Genomic DNA, 24,821 nt, shown 5'->3' on the forward strand with positions numbered 1-24,821 from the left:
ATCTAGTAAACTAAATTGGACCAAGACCTAATATAAATCAATTGGTGAATTCAAAGCCGTCGATTTCCTCAATTTCACAGCAGCAGCGCGTGTTGTGGTTCGTTAATTGTGCATAGTTAGGCAGAAAACACCAACATGAGCCATCCCAGCAATTCTGCATCCGCTTCTGCGCCTGCGGCAACGATACACACCGTTGCAACAGATGCAACGAGCATTGTGACTTTCTGTTGTTCTCGTTGACGCACGCTCGGTCGCAAGCATAATGGAGCAAAAGTATTCAAGCAACAAGGCGATGAATGACATCAGTATTCTGCAGCAGCCTATGCTGGCCCAGAAGCATCTGAAGGCGTCTCGTCAATATGTCCCCAGCCAAACAATTAATACCTTGACTTTTGAGATTTATTTGATTCGAAATGTCATTTAGATTTCAAAAGCATAATTTATTATATTAGTATTGACTTTAATTCTGATGCATTTATACTTTATACTTTACAAATATCTGTTAAACATTATTATATTATTAAAATGATTTATTATTATTATTCTTTCTTTTTTGTTGAAAGTGATTTATGTCAAATATCAAATACTTCATTATGTTCAAAACAATGATTTTATTCCTGTGAGTAGTTATTATGGAGTTTATTTTGAACTCCTTAAAATTAATGATATAGTAAGAACATTGGTAAGATGTTCAAAACTTGGCGCGCATATTTAACAAATATTATAGTGAGGTGAATTTGTTTTTTGGTTTCACCTCGATATACATTGATTGACTGAAAAATATACCGAAAAATACTGGACAGTGTCTTTACATATAATATATTCCGATTTGTATGTTTGCACTTTATTTCATACGTTACCGTTCAAAATAAATTAAATTAAATAAAAATAAATGTACACTGTTTGTAAGGAGAACTATATATATGTTTAAATTTTTTTTTCAAAGAAACCGATTTTAATGATGCGTAATTATCGATATATTGAGTCATTGACGTTGTTCCACCTCTATATTGTACATACTTATATATATTAATATAAAAAAAATACATAGGGAAAGCTAATAAAAAGGACACCAACATGATTGTTTCACGTTTGGCAAACCCATTCAACGCTGCCATTCATCAACTGGCTCGTCAAAGTGTCCGTAAAGAAGTCAATGTGACTCGCCAAATGTCAGGAGTTCACTTCCGTAGTGGAGCCTTGAAGCCAAAACCAGGGGAGATGCCCTTTGGTTTGTTCGCCATCATCTGTGCTGTGATTCCTGGACTCTTTGTAGGTGCCACCATTAGTAAGAATGTTGCGAACTTTTTGGAAGAGAACGATCTGTTTGTGCCCTCCGATGATGATGATGATGAGGACTAAATATGCTCCGGAGACAATAAACAAAGCCTGCTCTAGTCACACAATGGATGGGCCGGACAGCATAGAGTTCTCCTTTCAGCTAAGCCATAAAAGCCAAAACTTTATTCATCTAATTCAATATACTTTGCTTTGTTAAACTATTTCACTTTAAGGGACAATACGCACTTAAATGTCAACACAAATTGTTCATTCAAATTCAACAATTATTTATTAAATTATTTTCTCTTGGAATATTTGCTAAGTTTTTGTAATGACAAACGTTATAGAATTAAATCGTGATTATCAAAATAAAACACATGTACGGCATCTTATATAATGGTCTGGGAAAGCTAAGCAATACATGTATGAATACATGTATAATATAAATATAGCAACTTGCCAATATGTACGCCATGCTCATAAATTCTGCGGGATGGATGATGCTTTTGGACTTAGTTACACTCCATTCATTGGTACCATAATATCTTACCCATTCTTCTTCATTTCTGAAAGTGAAATAAAACATTTTTTGGCTTGTGTTTTTGCCGAAGTGGAATTTTATTTAATTAAATTTTCAGGGTGTACAAAGTATTTTTGACTGTTCTTTTTGACTGCTTGCTGTGCGCCTACTTCAAAAAATCATTCAATTATTTTCATTTCTTAGATTGGCTCAAAAGCGGCGTTTATATATTTGTCACGATTTTGAATAATACAAATTATTGTTTGTTATCGCCTTAAATATATATCTGCTATATATATATATATAAAATGTTTATGTGTGTGTGTATGCTTTGTATTTATGTTGTCTTTGATTTGAATAAAAAGGTGTTTAATTCGCTTGATCTTCTTGATCTCTTCAGCAATATACTCAAAAAATCTTTAATATTCCAAATCGGGTTTCGGTTATGTGTGTGTTGTTTGTTGGTTTTTGTTATATATATTTGAAATATCTTCTTGCGGCTGTATAAATGTTTTTTTTTGTATTTTGCAATTTTTTCAAATATTTTTTTCTTGCTTTTTCTTGTTGTTTAATAAAAAAATATGAATTTTATTTTCACTGCTGCATGCTACATGCGCACGGCTTAATCTTTTTATCCTTTTGTTTTATCTGTTTAATAATCGTATGCATGGTGTAAAAACATCTTATCTAACAAAAGGCAGAACGCAAATAATAAAAAATAACTTGGCGTTCGCTCGCTTTACATATTTTCTTTAATTTCCCAATATATTAAATATATATATATATATATATATATATATGTATATATATATAAATTCATATATGTATGCAAATTGTAATGAATTTGAAATTTCTGTTTTTACTTTGTTGATAATAAACATAAAAATCTTTCCTTCTCGCATTTCCCCTCTTGAAATTCTTTTCACGCGATTTTTTCGCGCTTTAGCGCTCTTCATGTTTTCTTATATTTTTCATATATGTTTTAATATATTTATATATGTATGTTTTTTTTTTGTTTTTACATAGATTTTTCAATTTTTTTGCATGGTTTTTCTTTTCATTTTTTCTTTTCTTTGCGTTTATGTTTGCTTTTAAAATTGTATTTTTCTCAACATATTGATTTTTTGTTAGTTTTCAAAGTAGCAAAAACTTGATTCTCATATTCTTGCGGTTGTTGTTTTTTGTTGTTGGTTTGTTTTTCTCTGCTCTATAACTCTCGTTTTTATTTTACATTTTTTCGTTTTTATTTATTTTAAGTTTTTTGCAATTTTTTTGTATTATTTTTTTCATATTTTTTAAAAGTGACTTTTCTTGTTGAAATTACAGAAAAAATATTACATTTTACTTTCGCTTTTGTTGATGTTGTTTGAAAGATTAAAAAACATAAAAATAGTGTACGAAAATTCTTTTAAAGTGTTTGCTTATGGATGCTACAAGAAACTAACGTCGACGAATGTCACAACAATTTCAATTATTTGTATAATTTCATTACCGAAGATTTATAATTTTTGCATTCGTTATAATTTATTCTGCACTGTGTTTCTATGCTTACGCATACAAAATAATTATTCAGATTAGCAAAAAAAAAATCGGGAAAACATTTATATATATATTTATATACATACACACAAATCTATACGTAAATCAAGTGTATCTGTGTGTTTGTTTACATCCTCTTCATGTGTTTGGGTTTTTCTTTTCATTTGATTCGCGAAATTATGAAAACTTTATCTGCGTATACAATATATAAATATATATATATATATATAAAATTCTGTGCTTGTTGTGTTTAGTTGAAAGCTGGTTTTTTGACTTCCTCAGCTCAGGTTTCCAGTATTTGCGTAAATGCGTTCGAAATTAAATGATTGAAATTGTTTGGTTCGTCGCGATAGAAATATAACCGGCTCTTCTGGAATTTCCTATCCTCTTTATTTTGTTGTTTCTCGTTTCTTTCGTCATTCGATGCGTTTTTTTTTCTTTGCATGAGCATCAAAATGCGAACTATTTCTGTTTTTATAAAATTGAAAGTGAATGAGGGAAAAAACTGTAAGAGAGAACACAATTAGCATTTACGTACATAATGAATATAAACTTCACTTACATTTTTAGGTGTCGAGTGATTTGTAAAAATTTTTAATCCGCTTTTTTTGTTGTTCGAGCTTAGTTGGCTTGATCGGTGACGCGATGAACCTGCAGCACAGCCACAGCTTCCTCCACCTTAGCCTTGAGTGCCTCCTTATCCTCCAGCATAAGCATAAGCTCTGAGTTCTCAATCTCGAGCAACATGCCAGTGATTTTGCCAGCAAGTGTAGCGTGCATGCGCTCAATCATCGGATACAGACGCTCGCCCAAGATCTGCTTCTGCTCCTGAGGCGTAGCATTGGCCAACAGAGAGGCGACAAGTTTCTCTTGCTCTGTAACGTGTTGAAGATGGTACATGCTAATTTAGCAAAAATCTTCAAAGGAAATGTAATGTGACATTTGACTTACTGTTGCCCTGCAACTGCTGCTGCATTGGCTGGGCCTGCTGCATCTGTTGAACCGGCGGATTACGCATGTTGGCTGTGTATTTGTAGCTAGCAGTACGCTGTTGAGCACCGCCGGGAATTTGAGCGCCAGCGATTTGCATATTGGGTGCGGCCACCGATTGTTGGCCAGTGATAGCGCGGGCTCCAGAGCTGCGCATATTATTGGCCGCGGCGGCGGCAGCAGCTGCATGCGTGCCCTGCACTGGCTGAGGCTGTGCGCCACGGGCACCGGCTGCAGACTGGCGGAACTGTGTGGGCACCGCACCGCCAGCACCTTGGAAACCACCAGCAGCGGCGGATGCAGCGCCTGGCTGCACGCTCGGCACAGCAGCTGGGGCACGCACTGGTGGAGCCCAGCGTGGTGTGTTGCGCATCTGTGTGGTCAACTGTGGGCCGAAGAAACGTTGGCCTGGCGGCATTGTGGGTACAAAGAAACCGCTGGCCGTATTCGGCTGGAATATTTGTCCAAGTTGCTGCATACGCATGCCAGTCATGTGGCGCATATACTGTGTAGCGAGGTGTGCCTTACGCTCCTCCTTGCGCTGAGCCAGTGCCACATACAATGGCTTGCTGCCGAGAACACGACCGTTCAGTTCAGTGACGGCGCAAGTGGCTTCATTCGGCGAAATGAAGCACACGAAACCGAAGCCCTTGGAGCGACCCTCCTCATCAGTCATGACCTTAGCCGATGTGATAGTGCCGTACAGCGAGAACGTCTTACGCAGACGATCATCATCAATGGAATCGTCTAGATTCTTCACGTACAAATTAACACCAAATACGGATTCGTGACGCTTCTTCTTCAGTTCCTCGAACTTGCGCTTCAGCTCCTGTTGGCGCTCGGCCTTCTTTTGGGCGCGAGCCACATACAATGACTTGCCTTCGCCCATTTCCTTGCCATTTAGTGCCTGGACGGCGGCCTCAGCAGCCTCGGTGGTCTCATAGGCCACAAAACCGAATCCCTTGCTCTTGCCGTCCTCCTTGGACATGACCTATGATCAAAATCGTTTATTTACAATCCAGCTAATCAAGAGCGGCAGTTTCTAAGATACTTACTTTGTAGCTGGTGATAGTGCCGTATGGCTCAAAGAATTCCTTGAGTTTCTCATCATCAAATTCTTCGGTAAAATTCTTCACATAGACATTTGTGAAGAGTTTGGCCTTCTCGCCCAGTTCCTTCTCGCGCTCCTTGCGTGGGATGAATTTGCCAACGTAGACTTTCTTGCCATTGAGCAACATACCATTGACCTTGTCGATGGACGTATTGGCAGCCTCCTCTGTTTCAAAATGCACAAAGCCATAACCTTTGGAATTGCTCTTCTCATCGGTTGCAACTTTGCAGCTCAAAATGTTGCCAAAGGCTGAGAAAGTGTCGTAAATGGCCTTATTATCAATGGTCTTATCCAAGTTCTTTATGAACACATTGCCAACGCCAGAACGGCGCAATGATGGATCGCGCTGCGACCACATAATGCGTATGGGCTTGTTACGAACTAAGTCAAAATTCATTGTATCCAAAGCGCGCTCAGCTATACAAATAGAATAAGATGATAATAGATAAACAATAATTAGTAATAATTCATAAGGTATTCATTCTCATTAAATGGATCGTCAATTATAAACAATTTTGTGACTCTTCTACTTCTGCGCTGGGCAATGCAAAAACCTCGGCACATGGTAAGTCAAGTCTGCAACAGCATTTCTCTAGCAACTTTGAATCTTAGCCGGCTCAAAACAAAAGAAACTTTGACCAACCAATGGGTAGAAGTTGCCTAAGCCTTTTATACTACAAATGATACGATTTGATGCTGTAACGCTTCTACTTCTGCAAATGACAACTATACTCATTTACATGGTAAGTTACGTGCTTCGCTCTAGCAACAATGAATCTTAGTCGGCTCAAAATAGAGGTTTTTGACCAACCAATGGGTAGAAGTTGCTGTTCCAAGTTGAAACCTGATAAGTTATAAAGCTTCCCCACTTAAGTAAATTACATTAGGTTCGTTTACTTTGGTGAGTTGCGTACTTTACTCTGGCGCCTTCAAATCTCAGCCATTTCATGGTGAATACTTTGACTAAGGGTATAAGGTGCTATCTACTAGAACCATTTAATTTTTATTTTTTTGTAGCGCTTCTACTTCTGTAAATGAGAGAAAGAGAACTCATCTACATGGTAAGTCACGTTGGTTAATTTAGCAACCTTGAATCTTAGTCGGCTCAAAATGGTAAAAATAATTTGACCAACAAATGGGTAGAAGTTGCACGACTCTTTCTAACCTTAAAAAGCATAAACAACAAATTGGAGACCAGAAGTCGAAGTTCAATAAACTTTGCGGAATGCGATGCGATGACTACGCTTTCACACAAGTCCGTTCGTTAATTCAATAAAAAATAAATAAACCAAAATGTAAACGACCTTTTCGTAATCAACAACAGAAGTGGCGAGACGCGTAGTTTATAGTTTTGTGGTGAAAGTTTTGTTTTCGTTTTTTTCAAGACAAGACACAGAGGGAAACATGGCTTCAAGTGTCATGAATTTTGGTCTTTAGCATATCAAGAATTTACACGTGTTAATGAATGAATGAGCAGCAACAAAAGCAACAACAGTAGTATATGAATGAATCTAAGGCGCGCGTCTCGTCTGCCAATGGCCTTGCATTTTAGCTTTAAAAAGTGAAAGTGAACACACAAAGTGAAAAGTATTTTGTTTTGGTTTTCGATGGAATGTTCAGAGATTTTGCCACGGAGGCACATGAAACTAAATGTTGAAGAGTTTAAATATTCGCAACATCAAATCTAACCTATAAATAGATAAAGCGAGTTTCTCAAATGCGCGCGCTGAGCATAAACAATAAACACATGTTTACGACACACACAATGACAAATCTATACACGACTTCTCTCCGCGAGACTGTGCATATATGTGTGTGTGTGTGAGTCTACTTGGATACAATAATGATGCAGGCAAAACAAAACTGACGCCATTGCGAGACGAGGCGAGGCGATGGCAGAACGGGGCGTGGCGTGAGCGATAAGCTGTTGTGAAGTGAACAAATATTATAGCATCAAAATTGCAATTTGTGTGGAACGTTCCAGTTTGTGATGATGACTAGACGACTACGGAGTGGCCAGGCAGGCAACAGGCCAGCTGTTTATTTCTTCTCTCCCTCCCTTTATTCTCTTTCACTTTCAGACACACAAAAACTGGAATTTAACTCACTCACACAAAGACAAGCGGACTCTCTGTTGAACTGTGTGTGTATGCGCCTGTATGTGTGATTGCAAAAAAATTGTACACGTGTTTTCAGTTGCTTGTGTCATTGTGGGGGTACCTCCCCTTTACCTTTGGAGACCACTTCCTATCAATGTAATGTGGATTTCACAATGTTTTCTTTAGCGATCGTTATTACTCACCATCGGCTGGCTGCTGGAAATTGACGTAGGCATAGCCCAACGAGCGACGGGTAATCACGTCGCGGCACACGCGAATGGAGAGAACTGGTCCAGCAGAGGAGAACTTGTCGAATAGTGACGCTTCAGTAATATCCTGGTGCAAATCACCCACGTATAATGAAGCCATTTTTGGTGATTAGGTCCTCCTAAATATTACAAAATTATAAATGTAAGTAATCATCAATCAATTATCAATCATTTTATATGTGCAAACAGCGATCGCTTTTCTCATTTCTCTAAAGGGGAAGAAGAAAAATCGCAAATATAAAATAAGAACCAAAAAAGCGGCGTGGTTTTTGTTTTAGCTCTTCGCCCGTACATGTGTGAGTGTGGGTACGTGCGTGTGCGTGTCTGTGTGGCAATACTGACGCATGTGACAGTTGGACGATAGTCGAGTCGATTGGTCGACATGGCAACACTGCGCGCGGCATAGGCATGTGCTTTGTTGTTGCTGTGGTCGTCTTTCCTTCTTTCACACACTCTCACACACATCACACTAACAAGCAGAACTCATGTTGGAAAATTTCCACATGCGCACACCATAATGTGCATGCATAAGTTTCGTCCGCACCCGAATTGTTTAATTTACTTTAAATTTAAATATTAAAATCATTCCATAATGCAAGCCACACTCAATTCACAGCTTGCAAATCATCACATAGCGGGGCTGGGTCTTTGTTCGATATCTTTAGCAATTTAATGCGCTCTTTTTGGTCGACAGCTTACGTCGCCATCTTGCGTGGCACACGAATCACATTTCACAAGAAAATTTCGATTTTGCTTTGTATGGTATTTGTTGCTTTTGCTGTACTTACGTTTTCAGCACTTGCTCGAATTTTTTTGCTACTTTTTACAATTTTTTTTGGTTACTTTTTATATTTTTAATTTTTTTTTTTATTTTTTTTAAGATTTTTTTCTTCACAAAAAAATATGTGATAAGTCGTGTGCTAAGCGAAACCACGACCGCTCACTTAAACGGACTCTACTCGACTCGCCGAATTTTGCTCTTGCCTTCACCCAGGGAGGGAGAAAATAACTCGGTGGTATGTGAAGAGAAATGCAACTCGCTGACATCGCACGTTTGACATATGTGTTCATTGGCCAACACCGCATGCAATTGTTTTCCAACACTATGAGTTCGTTGACAATACAAAATCATAATATTCTATGCATGTTGAATGGATAATTGAAATGATAATTTTGCTATCTTTGTACAATATTTGTTCTTTTGTCTAAAAGTAGTAATTACTATAAAATTACCCTGCAGTACTTTTGACAGTTGACATTGCTGACAATACTTCCTTCCTCATTAATTTAAATTATTTAAATATATACATACATATGTATGTATAAATGTACCTATGTATGTATATTAATAATATTAACAAAGGTGCATATTTCAAAGACGGAAAATATGACAACTTTAAGGAGTAATATAAAACGATGATTTCTATATGTAAAGATCATTTAATATTCCATCCGTAAGTTGTAGTACGGATTTTTCTAGAAACATGGAAATCTAACCTGGAATTCCCCCAATTGAACTTACCGATTTTGCGGTGCAGCAAATTCGATGTTATTCAGAAGCAAAGCCTTGAAAAGACGAACACGACGAACAAAAGTATTAAATGTTTAACTTCACTTGTAAAAATGTAACTTTTTTTTTATTTTTGTATTTTTTACGAAATAAAGAACACTCAAGAAATGCAATGAAAAGACTGCATGGAACAAGTTATTAATTATTTTTTTTTTAAAGTTTATTTTTGGGTAATAAATTAATTTTTAGTTTCAAAGTGTGTCTCCTAATGAGGTAGCAGGCAGACTGACACAGGCCAAAACTGAAGTGTCAACATTTTTTATCGCCTCTGTCGCCTACTATGATTCAAGGAACTTTTGATAACTGAATTTCGCAATTTCATATCAAAATCATCCCTGCATTATTTTTCTTTGACTCTATTGGAGACTGACAGTATTTTACAAGTATTAAGTATAAACATTTATTCAAACATTTTACACACATATGTAGCTTAATGCTCGATTTGTTATTTTATAATGCAAATGCATGAGATTTTTTTTTTAATGTTCAACTCGATTTTGATTTCGTATAGATTTTTTTTTTAATGTAATACTACAATTAATGAATTATATTATATCTAATCTATGGGTAAATTTGTTTATCCCTAATTGATTTGCTTTAATAAATTTGTGTTGTGTTTAGTACACCTCAAATAGATTTTGTATGCATAACATGATTTGTTTATGTTCAAGTACATTAAATATATATTTTTCGAAAATATATATATAAATTATAAAATAGTTGGAACTGAACTGAAACTTAACTACCATATTCTTGCGAATAAATGTGTATACATTAATACGGTTCATTTTTTCAGCAGTAAATTTATGCGATTAAACAATAGCATTAGTTAATGTTGTAATACTTTTAAGAGCCAAAATGGTGTATATAGAAATTTTGAATTTTTGTTACTTAATTCAACCATTAACTGCCATTGCACAATTAAAACCTGTAATCAGTTGCATTTTTTGAATGCCAAACATTTGTTGAATATTTTACTATGTTGGCAGTCGATTCTCAAAGTTTAACAAAACTAAAATTGGGCCTAAAAAATTGGCAGTATACTGCTTAAACAATAATTGAATAAAAACCCTAAAGAAAATGATAATAAAAAATAGTTAATCCGAATAGATCTTATGTTATGTTTAGTTTCCATTCGTTGCCATGGTGGTTGAAGTAGTGGTAGCTGATGTATCGCCTCCCCATTCTACCAGATACTGAACTTGTCCATTTCCCATTCGCCGTTTTGCGCGTATAGCAAAGGATTCGCCAGCATCGATGCGATTCATGGCGCCGCCAAAGTATCTGTTCACCGATTGCTTTAAGTCCAGCATCGAGTGAGCATTAACGGTTGCGCCACCACTGCTGGCGCTGCTGCTGACATTGGTGGCCGTGGAACTGGTCGAATTGCGTCGACTGTTGCCCGGCGAACCGCCGCGTGACTTTTGTGGTCGTTGACGCAGCAGGCGACCGTGCGTTGGCTTTTCTGGTGGCAGCAACGGTACAGGCGGCGGTGGCTGCAAATCTTTGGCATAGATGGGAAAGTAGTGGCTAGGTATGGGATTTATTGTTGTGGTGTTGATCACCTGCAAATCAGAGTCCAAATAAAACTATTAGTATGTTAGATAAGCAAGAGTGGAAAACACAACTCACCTCGATGGCCGTCGTCAGTCGCCTGGTGCGCCGACGGCGCACCTCCTGATTGGGCCCAATGGTAATATCTTTGGCACTCAGTCTTCGCTTAATGGTGCGCACCATGCGCGGCTGTTGCGCAGCCGTTCCCGCCTTGACCAGCTCAATATTGCTCAAATGCTTGGCATTATGCTTCAGCTTGAAAATGCTGTTGATGATGCCAGCAACGCCAACAGCGGTGCCGACATTACGCTGTTGTGTTGACTTCTTGGGCGTGGCCATCAGGAAGGGATTGTTGCGACCAAGGAAATTAACTGGCGGTGGTATGATGAGATCCAGTGAACTGGTGCCACGGCTGCTACTCGAGTTCTCATCAGACGAGAGATCACAGTTGCGGCTGCTGTCGTAACGTTTCGACGAACGGAATGCTTTGCGTTTACGGCTATTGCCATTGCTATTGCTGTTACCATTGACCGCAACATTGACCTGAGGTGGTGCAGGTGCCATGAGTTTAGGAGGCTCACCATCGTTGGCATTATCATCGGCTAGATCGGGCGTGCATTCCGGTGTGCTGCAAACCTGCTATAATTATAATAACAGTCAATGTATGTTGCAGATTAATTAATAATCTTTTGAAATGCTTACCTGTGGATCTTCGACTGTAACAGTTGATTGCTGGTTGCTTTGCTTTTTGGCCATATCCATGATTTGTTTAATGGGAATTTCATCTTCGCTGGTATCTACCTCTGCTTCAGCTTCCACTGCCTCCTCTTCGTCGTCATCTGTGTGAAACTCGTACACATCCTTGGCGGAAACGTTCTTGGTAGCATTATCTCGCGCTGGCTTTGTATGCACTTTTGTCTTCTGCACTTCTCCTGGCATCAGTAATAATCTAAACTTATCAACCAACAGCTCATCACTGAGCTCTTCGTGTGGTTGTAGAAACACACTCGGTGTTAATGGTGGACCACTGTGCCTTAGTGCATAGTAAGCCGGCGCACGTTTAAACTCGCGACCACAAACAAAACGATCGGAATACTCTTTTAACGTATGCTTTATGCGTTCCATTAGCGTTGTTTCCGGAAGCTGACGCCATTCGTCGCAGATGGGAAACTGTTGCCGCTGCTCCAGGATAAATGGCCAAATATCCTTGAGTAAATGATGGTATTTCTGATGCTGATGTTTGCGGAGATTGTACAACGTTATGTGCAGCATATCGACCCAATCGATTTGCAGACGGCGTACAAACTCAACGCCATCGTTACACACCGTACAACAAAAGATGAAAAACCTGTAAGATATATTAAATCAGTTTTCACCTTTAACAATGAGTTGATTAATTAATTAACTTACATGTCGCCACGCAACAATTTGCCCTTAAAGTCTTGCATACATTGTGTGTGAAACCAATTGCGGCACTTGCAACATTGCAACATATTATAATCGAATTTTCCAGGTTTGCCACAATAGCAATAAATTTGCTCCTCATTCACTCGATGCTTTTCATCCCAGCTCAGCTTGTCCACCTGTTCAACAACAGCAAATTGTTAATTATAAAACGTGAATATTATTTGTCGACATTTAATGTAAGGTTCATAATATGAATAAGTAAATGCTAATATAAGAGCTGGTAAACAAACATTAGATTTTCGATATATTCAAAATATATTATCGATTCATAATGTTTATAAATCTTAATAGCATAATAGAACACTCTATCTTTAAAATTAATCTAAATAGATATTGACTATCTGATGAAAAATATAAATATTTCATAGTGCAGTAGTACCTTTCAAAGTCTTTGGATACCGCGTATAATAATGCTATTGTTGCTTGACTCAAACTTACATGATACGGCAGCTGTCGACAAATGCCTTGTGGTTTGCTAGCCTCGTGTTGCACAATCGCTGGCTGCATCTTCATTGGCTTGGCGCAGCGTTTGCAACACCAAACGCCACTGGCAATTTCTGTTGTGCATCCGCGATGATAACCACGACCGCAACGTTCGCAAATCTCGACAATATCATCATGTTGTGCTCGCTTGCAGGCCACGCACATGGGTCCAGTCGTGCTGGTTGCTGCACCGCCCCCACTGCTCGGTTCGTTACCCAGTTTGCGCAGTTTTTCTCGCTCACACCATTGCTCCGACTTATCATCGAATCGCACTAGATATTGTTGTTCAGACTGAGCGATTATTGTGCCTAAATAAAAGCGTCCATCATTGCATTTGATAAACACATCCTCTTGCAGTGCATAATTGATGGGTGCGGGAACAGCAGCTGGAGCAGGAACGGGGCTTATTACGACTGGCGGTGGTGTGGGAGGTGTTGGTGGCGCTGCAGCTAAAACGACAGCCGAAGATTCTTCAATACCAATTTTCGGTGACCTAGTGTAGCTCTGCTTTAGTTGTGTCGTCGGCGATCCGGCACCGCTGCTTTCTGGAGACTTCAAGGGCGAGCTCAAAGTTTCTGGTGTTGTGGGCGGTGTGTGTGGCGTGGTTGTTGTGGAATCTGGCTCATCGATCACAATGACGGCGTTGGTGACGCTTGAGCTGCTTCGACCGTTCGAGATGCAGCTGCTGGTGCTGCTACAGCTGCTGTCAGCTGTGCTGCTATCGATAAGAGGTATCAATGCCTTGTGCTGTATTGCGGGTATTATCGGTGAGGGCTGGCAGAGATTTGGCTCCGCGTAATGATTGTTAATGCAGATGTTAATACGATCCAAAACCACGGTCGACGACGGCGCCGCATTGTTCGGCAAGGTGGCAAGTGCAACACTATTGCTGTTGTTGCTCACAGGAACCAATGGCGGTGGCTGCAGCTTTGGTTGCAAACTGGCCGATGTTGTGTAGTATGCGCCAACTGGGGCATACAACTCGGCAGCTGTGGCAGTGGCTGTTGTTGATGTTGGGGCAGCATACAATTGATTCAGTTGTTCTGTGCCTTTGTTTAAACTATAAACATTGGGCGCTGTGCTGATAATACGAATGTTATTGATGTTATTCGCTTTAAACGGACTTGATTGCGTCGGTTGTTGTGTCTGCTGCTGCTGTTGCGTGGCATAGTTGTTGGTGATTTGAATGCTGTTGGGATGCGTTGCTGCTGCTGTTGTTGTGGTAGCGTTTGCATAATAGTGCCGCTTTGGGGCACTTAGTGCTGACGGTAACCCGCCGCCAGCATTTGTTGCCAGTGTTGCAGGCGCAGGCGGAAGTATTTGATAAGTAAGCCACTGCTGGCCATTTGGTGCTCCGGTTGCTGGTTGTGTTAAATAACTGTATGAGGTGGTTGGGGCGGACACAGCGCCTGCGAATTGTGGTGCCACATTTTGTGGCGTGTTGTGCTCGTGTGGTTGCAAGTGAAAATGGTTGTTCATCATTTCGATTACTTCTCTTTTTTAGTGCCGAGTTTAGCTTTGTGCGCAGTCTTTTCTATGAATTAAGAACAAAAGCAAAACAAAATAAATCTGTTAATTTTCGATGCACTAGTTGTTTTTCTTCTTCATTCAGGTTTAGCAACAACAAACTGGCGCCTTTTTCAAGCAATTTGTTGCTGTTCACACGCACACACAGGCACTTTGCACACAAACACATATAGAAAAAAAGAGAGAACCAAGAAAACAGTTTGCGGGCCCTTTTGTATTCTACTTCTTACCTTCAATTTTTCTCACGCAGTCGTGCACAACGACGAGCCGCAGTTTGAAACGTGATTTTACATACCTTTAGTGTGTTTTAACACATGCATTAAATTAGTTTAACATTAAATTACATTCGTTTATTAGTCATAAGTAGTTTTCGGCATATTTCACTATTATTTTAAGCAAAAATGCACTAAAACAATCACTTGATTCGGCAATTAAAAGTGTCAGCCATTTTTCAGCATATGCACAGTGTTAACGAATGGCTAATGTTAAATGAGTAGTGTTGGATAGCGCTCCTTTATTACAAGCCCTTTGTGCATTTAACTACCAGCAACCAATATCAAAAATTATAATAAATGATTAGAATAATAAAATTATTAGTGAAGTGCTAATTAAAAACTAGATGGCTGTCAATTTAGTAAACAATTCAAATGCAGGTATCGTTGTCTCGCGCCAGAAATTACCAGCGAGTACTCGATACTTTTTGCGACTATATAAATAGCAGCAGCGTTGACTTCGATAGGTTTTTGCGAGTTAACGTCGAGAGCGATAGCGATAGACATTGCGGACGAAGAAGAGAAAATATTTTATTCGTGAGATTGAACAATTACGCTGTGCATTAAATTGTTGAAATTTTATCAAAAAACTATAAAGTATTAAAAGTGAATATAAGTTTTGATCAAAACAGGGTGTAAAGTTATTCAAAAACATTGAAAAAGTCATCTTCAAACGTTTAACAAGCAAGAAAACAGCTGTAAAGTGTTGCGGTAGGTGCCACACACACACATATACCTTCACATACATATGAATTACTTTATCTGGACTGTGCCCATCGTGAAAAGAAAAAATGAAAAACGAAAAAAAAGCATATTCATTGATTTAAGTTATCTTTTTCACCTTGCAATTTTCACACATATTGTAGTTGTTAACGTCGCTTTATATGTCCAAGAAGCGAGCAACTTTAAAGGCCGTGCAGCTAAAGCACGAATCAACTGACGAAGAGGAGGACGACGAGGATCTCGAGCAGCAGCAGAAGCAGCGATCACGTCGCACAATGCATACAGTTGGTGAAACGGGCGCCGGCAGCGGAGTGCCAGCGTTTTTGGCTAAGCTCTGGCGTCTGGTGGATGATCCGGATACGAATAACTTAATTTGCTGGAGCAAGGTGAGTCGCCATATTGTTTATTTACATCTATAGTACACATTTATTTTCATTTAGCATAGCAACAATAACAAAACGCAGGTGTTTCGTTACATCAAGAGAAAAAATACAAAAACAAAACACGCAGACTGACTTTCACTACGTCATCGTTGTCTGCACATTTCTTGTTGATGTTGTTGTTATTTCTGTGCTATATGGCACGTATGCATTTGTGGGGGCTGCGCTCTCATTTTTCTCTTCTTTCCGTCTTCTCTTGCTTTACATAGGCCAGCGACCGTGAGTGCGTACGTGCGTACCCTCCGTCTCTCCCCCTCTCCTGCTACCGCACATCCGTCTGTCCGTCGAATGCATCTCTGTAAAATTTTCCATTTGTCCCGTGCGCTATTCAATTGACTGTTTTTTTTTTTTTTTTGTTTTTGCTGTTTGTCATTCTGTTTTGGCTGTAGGCTTTCGTCAAGTGATGATTACCACTTCCATGTTTCACACGCTCCCTCTTTTGCGGCTTTATAATGAGATAATTATTTTATGCCTCGTATCGACGTGCTTTCGTGCCCTTCTTATCAGTATCCCGTAAAAGCCATTTTGAGGTTTTTAATTTTTTCATTTGGTGGGAGCAATACAAATATTGGTCGAATATTTTTATCTTTAGGCTAAAAGTGAGATAAGAGGATTGAGTAAATGACGTATTATGAATTGAGGCAACAAGCATACTAATATAAGCGTTCTATTAAAAGTTTGATAATAAATAGCGAACCTTCAGCCAATGACCAAGCAAATATTTAAATGTTGACTTGATTTAGTAATCTAATTTAAGTATATTTCTCTAATTCAAATTAAATGTTTTTTTTGTTTTTTGCAGGATGGCCGCAGTTTTATTATACAAAATCAGGCTCAATTTGCTCGCGAATTGTTGCCACTTAATTACAAGCACAACAACATGGCCAGTTTTATACGGCAATTAAATATGTGTAAGTTAATAAATATTTTATAACCACGCATTATTTTTATCTAATAACATAATTTTGGATTTGCCTTTCAGATGGCTTTCATAAGATCACCTCGATTGAGAATGGTGGGCTTCGTTTTGATCGCGATGAAATTGAGTTTTCACATCCTTGCTTTAAGCGCAACTATCCGTATCTGTTGGATCACATCAAGCGCAAGATTTCCAACACTAAGAGTGTTGATGAGAAGAGCGTGTTAAAGCAGGAGACCGTGTCCAAGGTGCTGAGCGATGTAAAGGCAATGCGCGGACGTCAAGATAATTTGGACTCGCGGTTTTCCGTTATGAAACAGGAGAATGAGGCGCTCTGGCGAGAGAGATTGCCTCACTACGCCAGAAGCATGCCAAGCAGCAGCAAATTGTCAACAAGCTGATACAGTTTCTCATCTCGATTGTGCAACCGTCTCGAAATATGTCTGGTGTTAAGCGTCACATGCAGCTAATGATTAACGATACACCGGAGAATGCTCGCCAGCGCAATGCGAGTGAATCGGAGAGCGAAAGCGGCCCTGTAATACATGAGCTCAGTGAAGAGCTGCTCGATGAGGTCATGAACCCGAACAGCCCCTATGCCAAGCACTATGATGCTGAAAGCGTTTCCCCACTCGCCATGGAGCGACCTCGGTCGAACATAAGCGTCAGTAGTTCGCAAAATTATGATTATTCGAATCAGAGTGCTGAGGATTTCATTGCTGGTCAACTGTTGTCTGGCAACGAAGTGGCTACCAATGCAGCACGCTCGCCAACTGGCCAACAAGTTCTTTATACGGTCACCGAGGCACCCGAGTCCCATGTATCGGAACATAATATTCAGCCAGGTGCCAGTAGCCCGTTTAGCGGTGATGAGCAGGTGAATGTGTTAACAACGCCGATGGTACGTGAACAGGAGGCACGGAATCGTCAGATGCTTAAAGAGAAGAACAAGCAACGTCGTCGCTTGGCCGACATAGCAGAACAGTCGCCATTGGATGTGGATGTATCATCGAAGTCACCGCGCACTCGTTCACCAGCCAAGGAGCAGTTGCAGGTAATGCCACAGCCTTTGTTAGTGAAGACAGAACCAGACTTGGCTAGTGTAGGGGGCGACATGCCATCATTGCTAGATCAGCCAGAGACCAGCAGCACCGATCTATACAATGTGAACTTTCTTAGCAACGATATGCCCACTAACATATTTGAAGTAAGTAATACTTTTATTAATTCATCAGCCTTATATTAATAATAATAAAACTTTACAGGATGATTCATTAATGTCTGCTACTGGTATTGATGACCAAGCTAATAAGTTGGATCAGCAGCAACAATTTGGCCTCACCACAGTTAGCAACGGCAAGTTTGCCAATGTGCCGGTTACCTTTGAATTGGCCGGCAACAATGAGAACCCTTTGGTGACCGATGCAAACTTGGCATCAACTTCCAAAGCAGCTGCTGCTATCAAGGAGGATCAACAACAACAACAACAGCAGCAGCAGCAGGCAATGACAGTGGCTAAGTATACCGGCGATAATGTGCACGAAACTCGGTTGGTTGACCCTACAGCCTTTAGCATTAAATTACAAGATTATGATAACTATAATGAAATTTTCTGTGGCTGTTGCAGTGATGAGGTTACCGGACATTTGGATAACATGCAAGATGAATTGGATACGTTAAAAGATTTGTTACGCACCGAGGGCGTATCCATTGATCAAAACATGCTGTTGGGTGTAAGTATCAAACAACTGAATAGCAGAAAGAGCTCGCACTAAGCACTTCCTACTGAATAGCTATCCGTGTGTCCGCTTAAACGAAATAGTTCTTAACTTTTTATGTATATTTTATTCTATGTGAATGTCCAGGCCTCGCCCATGGGCGTTGTCGGCAGGATGCCTCTTGTGCAGCTAACCGACGAGGATCTGCTACTAAAGGTTAGCAAACGACAGCTAACCTGAGCTTATTCCTAAAAAATCAGAATGTGAAAGATTAATTTTAACTGAAATTTATCTTCTTTTTTAATTGCAGTTATTTAACGACTCGGATGTGCTGGATAATTATGGTTTATCCTTTTTAAATGACAACATGGGCGGTGATAAGAAAGGTGTGTGCAAAAAGCAATATCTATATTGTCAATTCTAAATATATGAATCATTTTATAATTGCAGCTAGCTCTGGCTCCCAACTGATGGCCTATCAGCCCAATATGTATGATCTCTCTGACATTTTGGACACCGATGATAGCAACAAAGCAGGCCAGGAGGCAGCTGCCAATGGGCGTCAATTACAAACTCAAAGCTCTGTGCTAAATACACCGCAACGCGAATTGTAGATTATAGATGATAGATATAATAGCAGCTCAGACATAAAACTGACAATTTGTTTACTGTTTTGATTACTTACACATAGGATTCTATATGGTTTTAGTTTATACATAGTTGAGATCCTGATCATACAATATATTTAGTTGATGTACCACCCATAACTTTTATGGGAGTTTACTAATAGTTTGTAATTGCTTGTAAACATCTAACGCGTGACTATTTATTAATAATATTGTTGTACGTATGCCTTACACACTATATATGAAATATATAGAGAATTATAACACTAATCGGTCTAAATTGAAGATTTTCTTTTTGAGCATCCGTAAAGACTTTTAAAACAAAGTTTTCTGTAGATTTTATAATTGAGAAAGATAAATGTAGTTTGATTGAAACTCACACTGATCATCAATGAATCTAAATGTTACACCGACCAGCGATAATAGAAACTATATACATACATATATTATTATCTAAAATGTTTCGACTACGAAATACCTTAAATACGTCTAATTATTATGCTAAATAAAATCGTTTGTTTGAGCTGCAAACAATAAAAAAATTGTTTACTTACAGTGGACGATGGGTTTTTGCTGAAATTGTTTTGGGGATAAAGGAAAGGGGAGGGACGGATAAAACAATTTCTTCTTTTTGTAATATCGAGTTACTTTTGTAATTCATTTTATTTGGTTGATACAACTGAATAGATATGGACACATACTACATCATTGTAATAAAAAAACTAAATATATAAGTATAAAGATTAAGCTTAGCCTAATTAGCGTCTTAGAAAAATCTAATTATTTTGCACATAATAATAATCATAATAATAAATATACAAATAATATTACTTATAATTGTACGTATGTATAATGATCCGGTAAATTTTTGCCATGACATTTGAGGTAATGCAATTAATTAAGCCTCGTCTTTGTACTTGGCATCTTTGAGAATGCTGGCAAACTCAAATTTCACGCGTTCTCGTTCCGATCTGGGCATGCTCCGCAGAGTGTCAACCAGGGATAGACAGTAGAGTTCGATAGGATCATTGATTGGTGTTAATGTTGGCAAAGGAGCTGCCATTGCCTTTCGTTTCGCTGCTTTCGCCATTATATCATCAACGGGGGCTGACCGTCGTGTCACAGCGGATTTAAAGATGGGCTCAATGGTTACTTCGCCATTGGAGAGCGATGTGTTATTGCTTTGTTGGTACTCGGATTTCATGTACTGAGGTATCTGCGACTGTTCGTCGCCGTTGCCCATGACCACCATAGGTGTAAGCAGAGGTGAGGAGGCCGGTGAGCTAACTTGTGTATTGTGGTGGCTATTGCTGCCATTGCCGTTGCCATTGACTGCCGAATCATGGAACTGCATCGATACATCGGGTTTGGGCTCCATCACCATTAACTCGGGCACAATTTCATTATCGCTGTGACCATCCTCCACATGCGCCGAGCCATCCTCGCTGTTATCGTCCAGTTCGATAATATCATAACTGTCCGACGGATCGATGCGCAAGTGCTCCGGATCCGGGTATAGAAAACTGTTGCTGTCATTGTCGCTACTGCCACCACCACCACCACCACTTACATTATTAGGTGTATTAGTCTGGGTAATGTAGGCTTGCGCCTTTTTCACGTTGTACGATTGTGCGGTATTTTGTAAGAAGGATAAATCCTCAGTGAAACGTCGTTTGCGTACATTCGGATTTACCTGGCCCGTTTCTAGTGCCTTAATTTCCTGCAGATAATTGTAGCGTATGTTTTTCCATTTCGTTTGTAGAAAACGTGCTGTAAATTAAAAAATATTACTTAAGATTACGGATATTTTTAAAACTGATACGCAGAAGATCTCTAGCTATGAATTTAGTAGTTCATTATTTTCTAGCACCATCGCAATATCAGATTTCTTATATAGTATATCAACTTACATGAAGCTCCTAGCTCATTAGCTATGCGATCCCATATGTCCACGCGCACGGGATTGCGTCGATAATGCGGATGGCTCACATCATAGATGGCAGGATTAGCACGAACCAGTTTTATTAGACGATCGTCTGTGGGTTTTTGTGAAAAATCGTTAAAATCTGCGTCACAGTTTATTAGGCATTCTACGTTCTTCGCAGCTGAGGCAGTCACAATAACAACAACAACAGCAAAAACAATAACACTAAGAGCAACCCTTAGACCGTCTTCTCTCTATTAAGGGAAGACTGTTGTGTGCTATGACTGAGACTGGGGGTTGATTCTGCACTTTTCAATTGTGTATTGCGCTTACAAAAAGGACGTACTTACCGAACTCTGGCCCCGTTGTCTCACGTTCTGCATAATATCGTTGCATTTTGACTTTGAGTCCAGTTACCAATATTTTGCTTCTTGAAGATTTTTGCGTTTCGATTTGGATTTCCTTACGACTTTCACTGCAACTACTTGTATTTTGCTGAATTAAGCTGCCAGCAATGGAGTCCTTTCTCTCCATTGATTGAACTTTCAATTGCGCATCAATATCAATGAAGGGTTTTATTTTTATTTAGCAATTTCTAAAACACCGTTGCGTGCGCGACGTCTTCTGTGCCTCTCTGTTTTTTCAGTTTTGTTTTACGCGCTCTGCGCACGCTCACTCTACGCGGTGCTGCCAACTGCATTGCATTTCTGCCAAATTGCCAACTTGAAGACCGCTTCGCCGCATTTAAAAACATTTTTAGTATATTAATTTTCAGTATATTTATTAATGGTTTGGCGGCTACAGTTTAAAATTGTTTAAGTTCAGTTCAAGGTGCATATTTTGCATTTATTTACTTATAAAAATAATAATTATTTATTTATTTCTTCTCACAAGCTTAACTTTAATATTATTTTTAACACCAAGGGTAATACCGCTGTGCAATATAAGATCTTTGGGATCAAACAAAGGTAAAATCTTAAATTGTTTTATAATATAGATTAATAGGGTTTTGATTTCAAGCATCGCGTACTTTTGACCTATAGCATTAAAGTAAATTAGTGATGTAATAAGTGAGAATAAAACCAAAACTTACCAACGCAATTTCGCTGACCAGCACTAAATGGAATAAAGGCATATGTGTGGCGATCCTTCATGTTTTCAGGCAGGAAACGGTCTGGATCAAACTTCTCTGGATTATCCCAATACTTGGGATTATGATGAAGATCGAATATTTGCACCACAATTTGGGTGCCCACGGGCAAGATAAGACCATTTGGCAATTCGGTTGCGTTCAATGTCTCGCGAGCTATTACAGGTGCTGATGGATACATGCGAACGGTTTCCTTAATAACGCACTCCATGTATTTAAGTTTCGTCAGCTGGTTAATGTCCAAAGTGGTTAGGTCATCTATTGAAAAGCAATTAGTTAACTGATGATGTAATTTAATTTTTCTACTCACCATCTATATTTTCCACAATTTCTTGATAGCATCGCTCCTGTTCTTCTGAGTGCAATGAAAGATTCATGAGTGTAAAAATTAAACACATTGATGTGGTATCAAAACCACCAAACATTAATGTATCGACTTCTTCACAGATGCCTTCATGTTCAATTAGACCATCTTTCTCAGCACATATCAAAGTGTCCAACATGGCAAACCTTCTTTTCTTGTTGATATAACTGAATTTGAAAAATATTAAAAATGAATGAATAAAATATACATATGTGACCTACATCCCACATACTATACAAGCGAGAGACTTTTTTATTGTAATCCCACTTACATGTCATCATCCGGCATTTGATCTTGACTTCTTTGAAATAGCTCATCTTCTAAAAGAAGGCGACGTTTGGCAATGATTTCACTGGAGAAATCGTGCATTACCTTCAGATAAGGAGCATCTCTACTAGCGGCCAGCCAATTATACATGGTGTTATTATAATGCAGTGGATTGCTTACACGCATAATAAATAATTTTTCAACCATTTTCATGCTTTCCCGATAGCGATCGCCTTTCTCAATCATATCATCTAGTTTAATGCCCATTGCCGTTTCTATAAAGCATTTAATTTTTACATTGAATTAATTGAAACTTATTAACTTAATGTGTACTCACCACATATACTGTTGAGTGTAAACTTGGGTATAAGATCGGTGACGGATATTACACTCTCGGTTTGATCGTGAAACTGCTCAATGAACTTTAGACTTTCCGCTCTATACATGCATATAAAAAATAAAAAATTTATTATTTTTCTGTTATTTTTTCATTTTTAAAACAACTGACTTGAAAACTTCCTCAAATTGACCTAATATATTGAAATGGAATGTGGGTGTTATCATCTTACGTCGTAAATGCCATTTTTGACCTACAATAAAGTAAATGAATTACCTCTGTTAATTATTAATTTGGATTTCTCCATATATTACCTGATGCGGTTAATAAACCAGTTCGTATAGCTGGTCTCATGAAATTATAAACCATTCCTTTTGTAATGAGATTGGTATTATTTACGACAAATTCTACTGTTTCCGGATCGATGACACTGTACACTGCGGTGCCCAAACTATATATCAAATAGCTGCCGCCCAATTCCTTGGCTAATTTTCGGGAATGTTTGAAAACTCCGGCTATACTCCAAATATAGTAATTTTTTTTATAAAACTGAAGCACAATGATTTTAAATTTGGATTACCATCGTCTAGTCCGTAGAGATCAAAGCTATTGGCAAATATAGTCTTGCCCTTTGGAATGGGAGCAATATCTTCTACAAGGCGACCATCCTTGGTATGTACTCGCCGTGCAAAGAAAGCCAGAATGTAGTAGTCTTTATTGACCCTATAGAGCCAGTGCAGCAGCACACTTGCGGTTATGATAAGACAACAGGTAGCAATCATTTTTTTTGCTATGAAGAACTGAACTCGTGCGATTCCAGAGAGCAACTAACTGCAGCCCCCACTCCCAGTGTTTGTTTTATACTCGAACTTATCACACAAAACAAACAAGTTATGAGCAAGCAGACTATAAACAAAGCTGCTTTTGGCTCTAGCTGTTTAAAGCTAAATCTTGGACACGAAATGATTTTTATACTTTTCTTTACAAAACATGCTAGAAAGGAATATGGATTTTCTTTATTTCAATATTTTACTACATTAAATTAAAGTTTTATTCAAAAATTGTAATTTTGTTCATCTTGAAAGCTAATTTTTAGGCCATGTCAACACTAATTATATTACTCTGTTGATTGAAATATTGACTGCTCTCAGTATTTTTTAGTGAGCGAGTCGCATTTTGCGCTCTTATACAATCGCTAATCAAGTCTTATACGGCCAAAATCTGCAAATTGAGCATTACAAAGCACTTTTATACCCTGTACCTATAAAGCCAATAACATAATTCTCATGCTTTTGTGCAAGAATTTTTAATAATAAGAATGACTCAGCAACTTTTCTACATTTATTTATTGCACTATTGCGACCAAAGTCGCTCTAATTACCATGTAACATAATTCTCAAAAATGTAAGAGCAACAGCTACATTATGTATAAAGATGTAAGCCTTCATATGTAGTGGGTGTTTGATTGTCGAGTACTTGCTCTAAAGCATCTCGTCATACTCTGTTGAAACCCACTAAAGCTCATGCGTAAGTTTGATGCAAATATATACAAAAACTATTGAAGCTGTGAAATCTGTGATTTATTGAAAAGAAAATATATTTGGGTGTTTATAGGTATGTATATATTTCAATTAATTAAATTTAATGGTAGCTTCGATTTAGGAGTTACAT

The 24,821-nt window shown here is 38.6% G+C and overlaps 6 protein-coding genes and 2 long non-coding RNA genes across 11 annotated transcripts; 3 read left to right on the forward strand and 5 right to left on the reverse strand.

The window, feature by feature from the left end:
* The first annotated feature begins 980 nt into the window (after positions 1–980).
* On the forward strand, positions 981–2,465 carry LOC132790352 (essential MCU regulator, mitochondrial). Its single transcript, XM_060798851.1, has one exon. It carries the CDS (start codon positions 1,078–1,080, stop codon positions 1,360–1,362), a length of 285 nt encoding a protein of 94 aa, XP_060654834.1. The 5' UTR covers positions 981–1,077; the 3' UTR covers positions 1,363–2,465.
* Positions 2,466–2,803: 338 nt separating this feature from the next.
* LOC132790347 (polyadenylate-binding protein) lies at positions 2,804–8,764 on the reverse strand. Its single transcript, XM_060798846.1, has 6 exons — positions 8,598–8,764; positions 7,744–7,928; positions 5,386–5,858; positions 4,292–5,321; positions 3,903–4,215; positions 2,804–3,845 (listed from the first exon to the last, which is right to left on the reverse strand). Exons 2-5 carry the CDS (start codon positions 7,907–7,909, stop codon positions 3,962–3,964), a joined length of 1,923 nt encoding a protein of 640 aa, XP_060654829.1. The 5' UTR covers positions 7,910–7,928; positions 8,598–8,764; the 3' UTR covers positions 2,804–3,845; positions 3,903–3,961.
* Positions 8,765–8,885: 121 nt separating this feature from the next.
* LOC132790353 (uncharacterized) lies at positions 8,886–9,563 on the forward strand. The gene is made up of 2 exons (XR_009632788.1): positions 8,886–9,212; positions 9,269–9,563. It is a non-coding gene; the product is annotated as an uncharacterized LOC132790353 (long non-coding RNA).
* A 191-nt stretch (positions 9,564–9,754) lies between these two features.
* On the reverse strand, positions 9,755–14,901 carry LOC132790345 (polycomb protein Pcl). Of its 4 annotated transcripts, none has more exons than XM_060798844.1 (6): positions 14,641–14,901; positions 12,839–14,417; positions 12,344–12,516; positions 11,636–12,281; positions 11,012–11,569; positions 9,755–10,944 (listed from the first exon to the last, which is right to left on the reverse strand). In XM_060798844.1, exons 2-6 carry the CDS (start codon positions 14,363–14,365, stop codon positions 10,504–10,506), a joined length of 3,345 nt encoding a protein of 1,114 aa, XP_060654827.1. In that variant the 5' UTR covers positions 14,366–14,417; positions 14,641–14,901; the 3' UTR covers positions 9,755–10,503. The 4 variants fall into 4 exon arrangements, with proteins under 4 accessions (XP_060654827.1, XP_060654826.1, XP_060654825.1 ...); XM_060798843.1 differs by having other exon boundaries at positions 11,012–11,572; positions 12,839–14,412; positions 14,706–14,899; XM_060798842.1 differs by having other exon boundaries at positions 11,012–11,572; positions 14,706–14,899.
* Positions 14,902–15,140: 239 nt separating this feature from the next.
* On the forward strand, positions 15,141–19,750 carry LOC132790346 (heat shock factor protein). Its single transcript, XM_060798845.1, is given in 9 exon segments — positions 15,141–15,393; positions 15,549–15,791; positions 16,648–16,756; positions 16,828–17,102; positions 17,105–17,971; positions 18,030–18,497; positions 18,630–18,698; positions 18,793–18,868; positions 18,933–19,750. Coding segments are annotated over 8 exon segments (2,253 nt in total). The 5' UTR covers positions 15,141–15,393; positions 15,549–15,566; the 3' UTR covers positions 19,097–19,750.
* LOC132790354 (uncharacterized) lies at positions 15,511–16,553 on the reverse strand. The gene is made up of 2 exons (XR_009632789.1): positions 16,500–16,553; positions 15,511–16,438 (listed from the first exon to the last, which is right to left on the reverse strand). It is a non-coding gene; the product is annotated as an uncharacterized LOC132790354 (long non-coding RNA).
* Positions 19,751–19,783: 33 nt separating the features above from the next.
* Positions 19,784–21,715, reverse strand: LOC132790350 (uncharacterized). Its single transcript, XM_060798848.1, has 3 exons — positions 21,383–21,715; positions 21,019–21,144; positions 19,784–20,878 (listed from the first exon to the last, which is right to left on the reverse strand). Exons 1-3 carry the CDS (start codon positions 21,564–21,566, stop codon positions 20,007–20,009), a joined length of 1,182 nt encoding a protein of 393 aa, XP_060654831.1. The 5' UTR covers positions 21,567–21,715; the 3' UTR covers positions 19,784–20,006.
* Positions 21,716–21,818: 103 nt separating this feature from the next.
* LOC132790348 (cytochrome P450 4p1-like) lies at positions 21,819–23,980 on the reverse strand. Its single transcript, XM_060798847.1, has 8 exons — positions 23,731–23,980; positions 23,465–23,665; positions 23,322–23,403; positions 23,151–23,251; positions 22,818–23,088; positions 22,493–22,713; positions 22,126–22,440; positions 21,819–22,069 (listed from the first exon to the last, which is right to left on the reverse strand). Exons 1-8 carry the CDS (start codon positions 23,930–23,932, stop codon positions 21,906–21,908), a joined length of 1,557 nt encoding a protein of 518 aa, XP_060654830.1. The 5' UTR covers positions 23,933–23,980; the 3' UTR covers positions 21,819–21,905.
* Between the last annotated feature and the right edge of the window lie 841 nt (positions 23,981–24,821).

This window comes from Drosophila nasuta, chromosome 3 (genome assembly GCF_023558535.2).
Source record: "Drosophila nasuta strain 15112-1781.00 chromosome 3, ASM2355853v1, whole genome shotgun sequence".
NCBI lineage: Eukaryota > Metazoa > Arthropoda > Insecta > Diptera > Drosophilidae > Drosophila > Drosophila nasuta.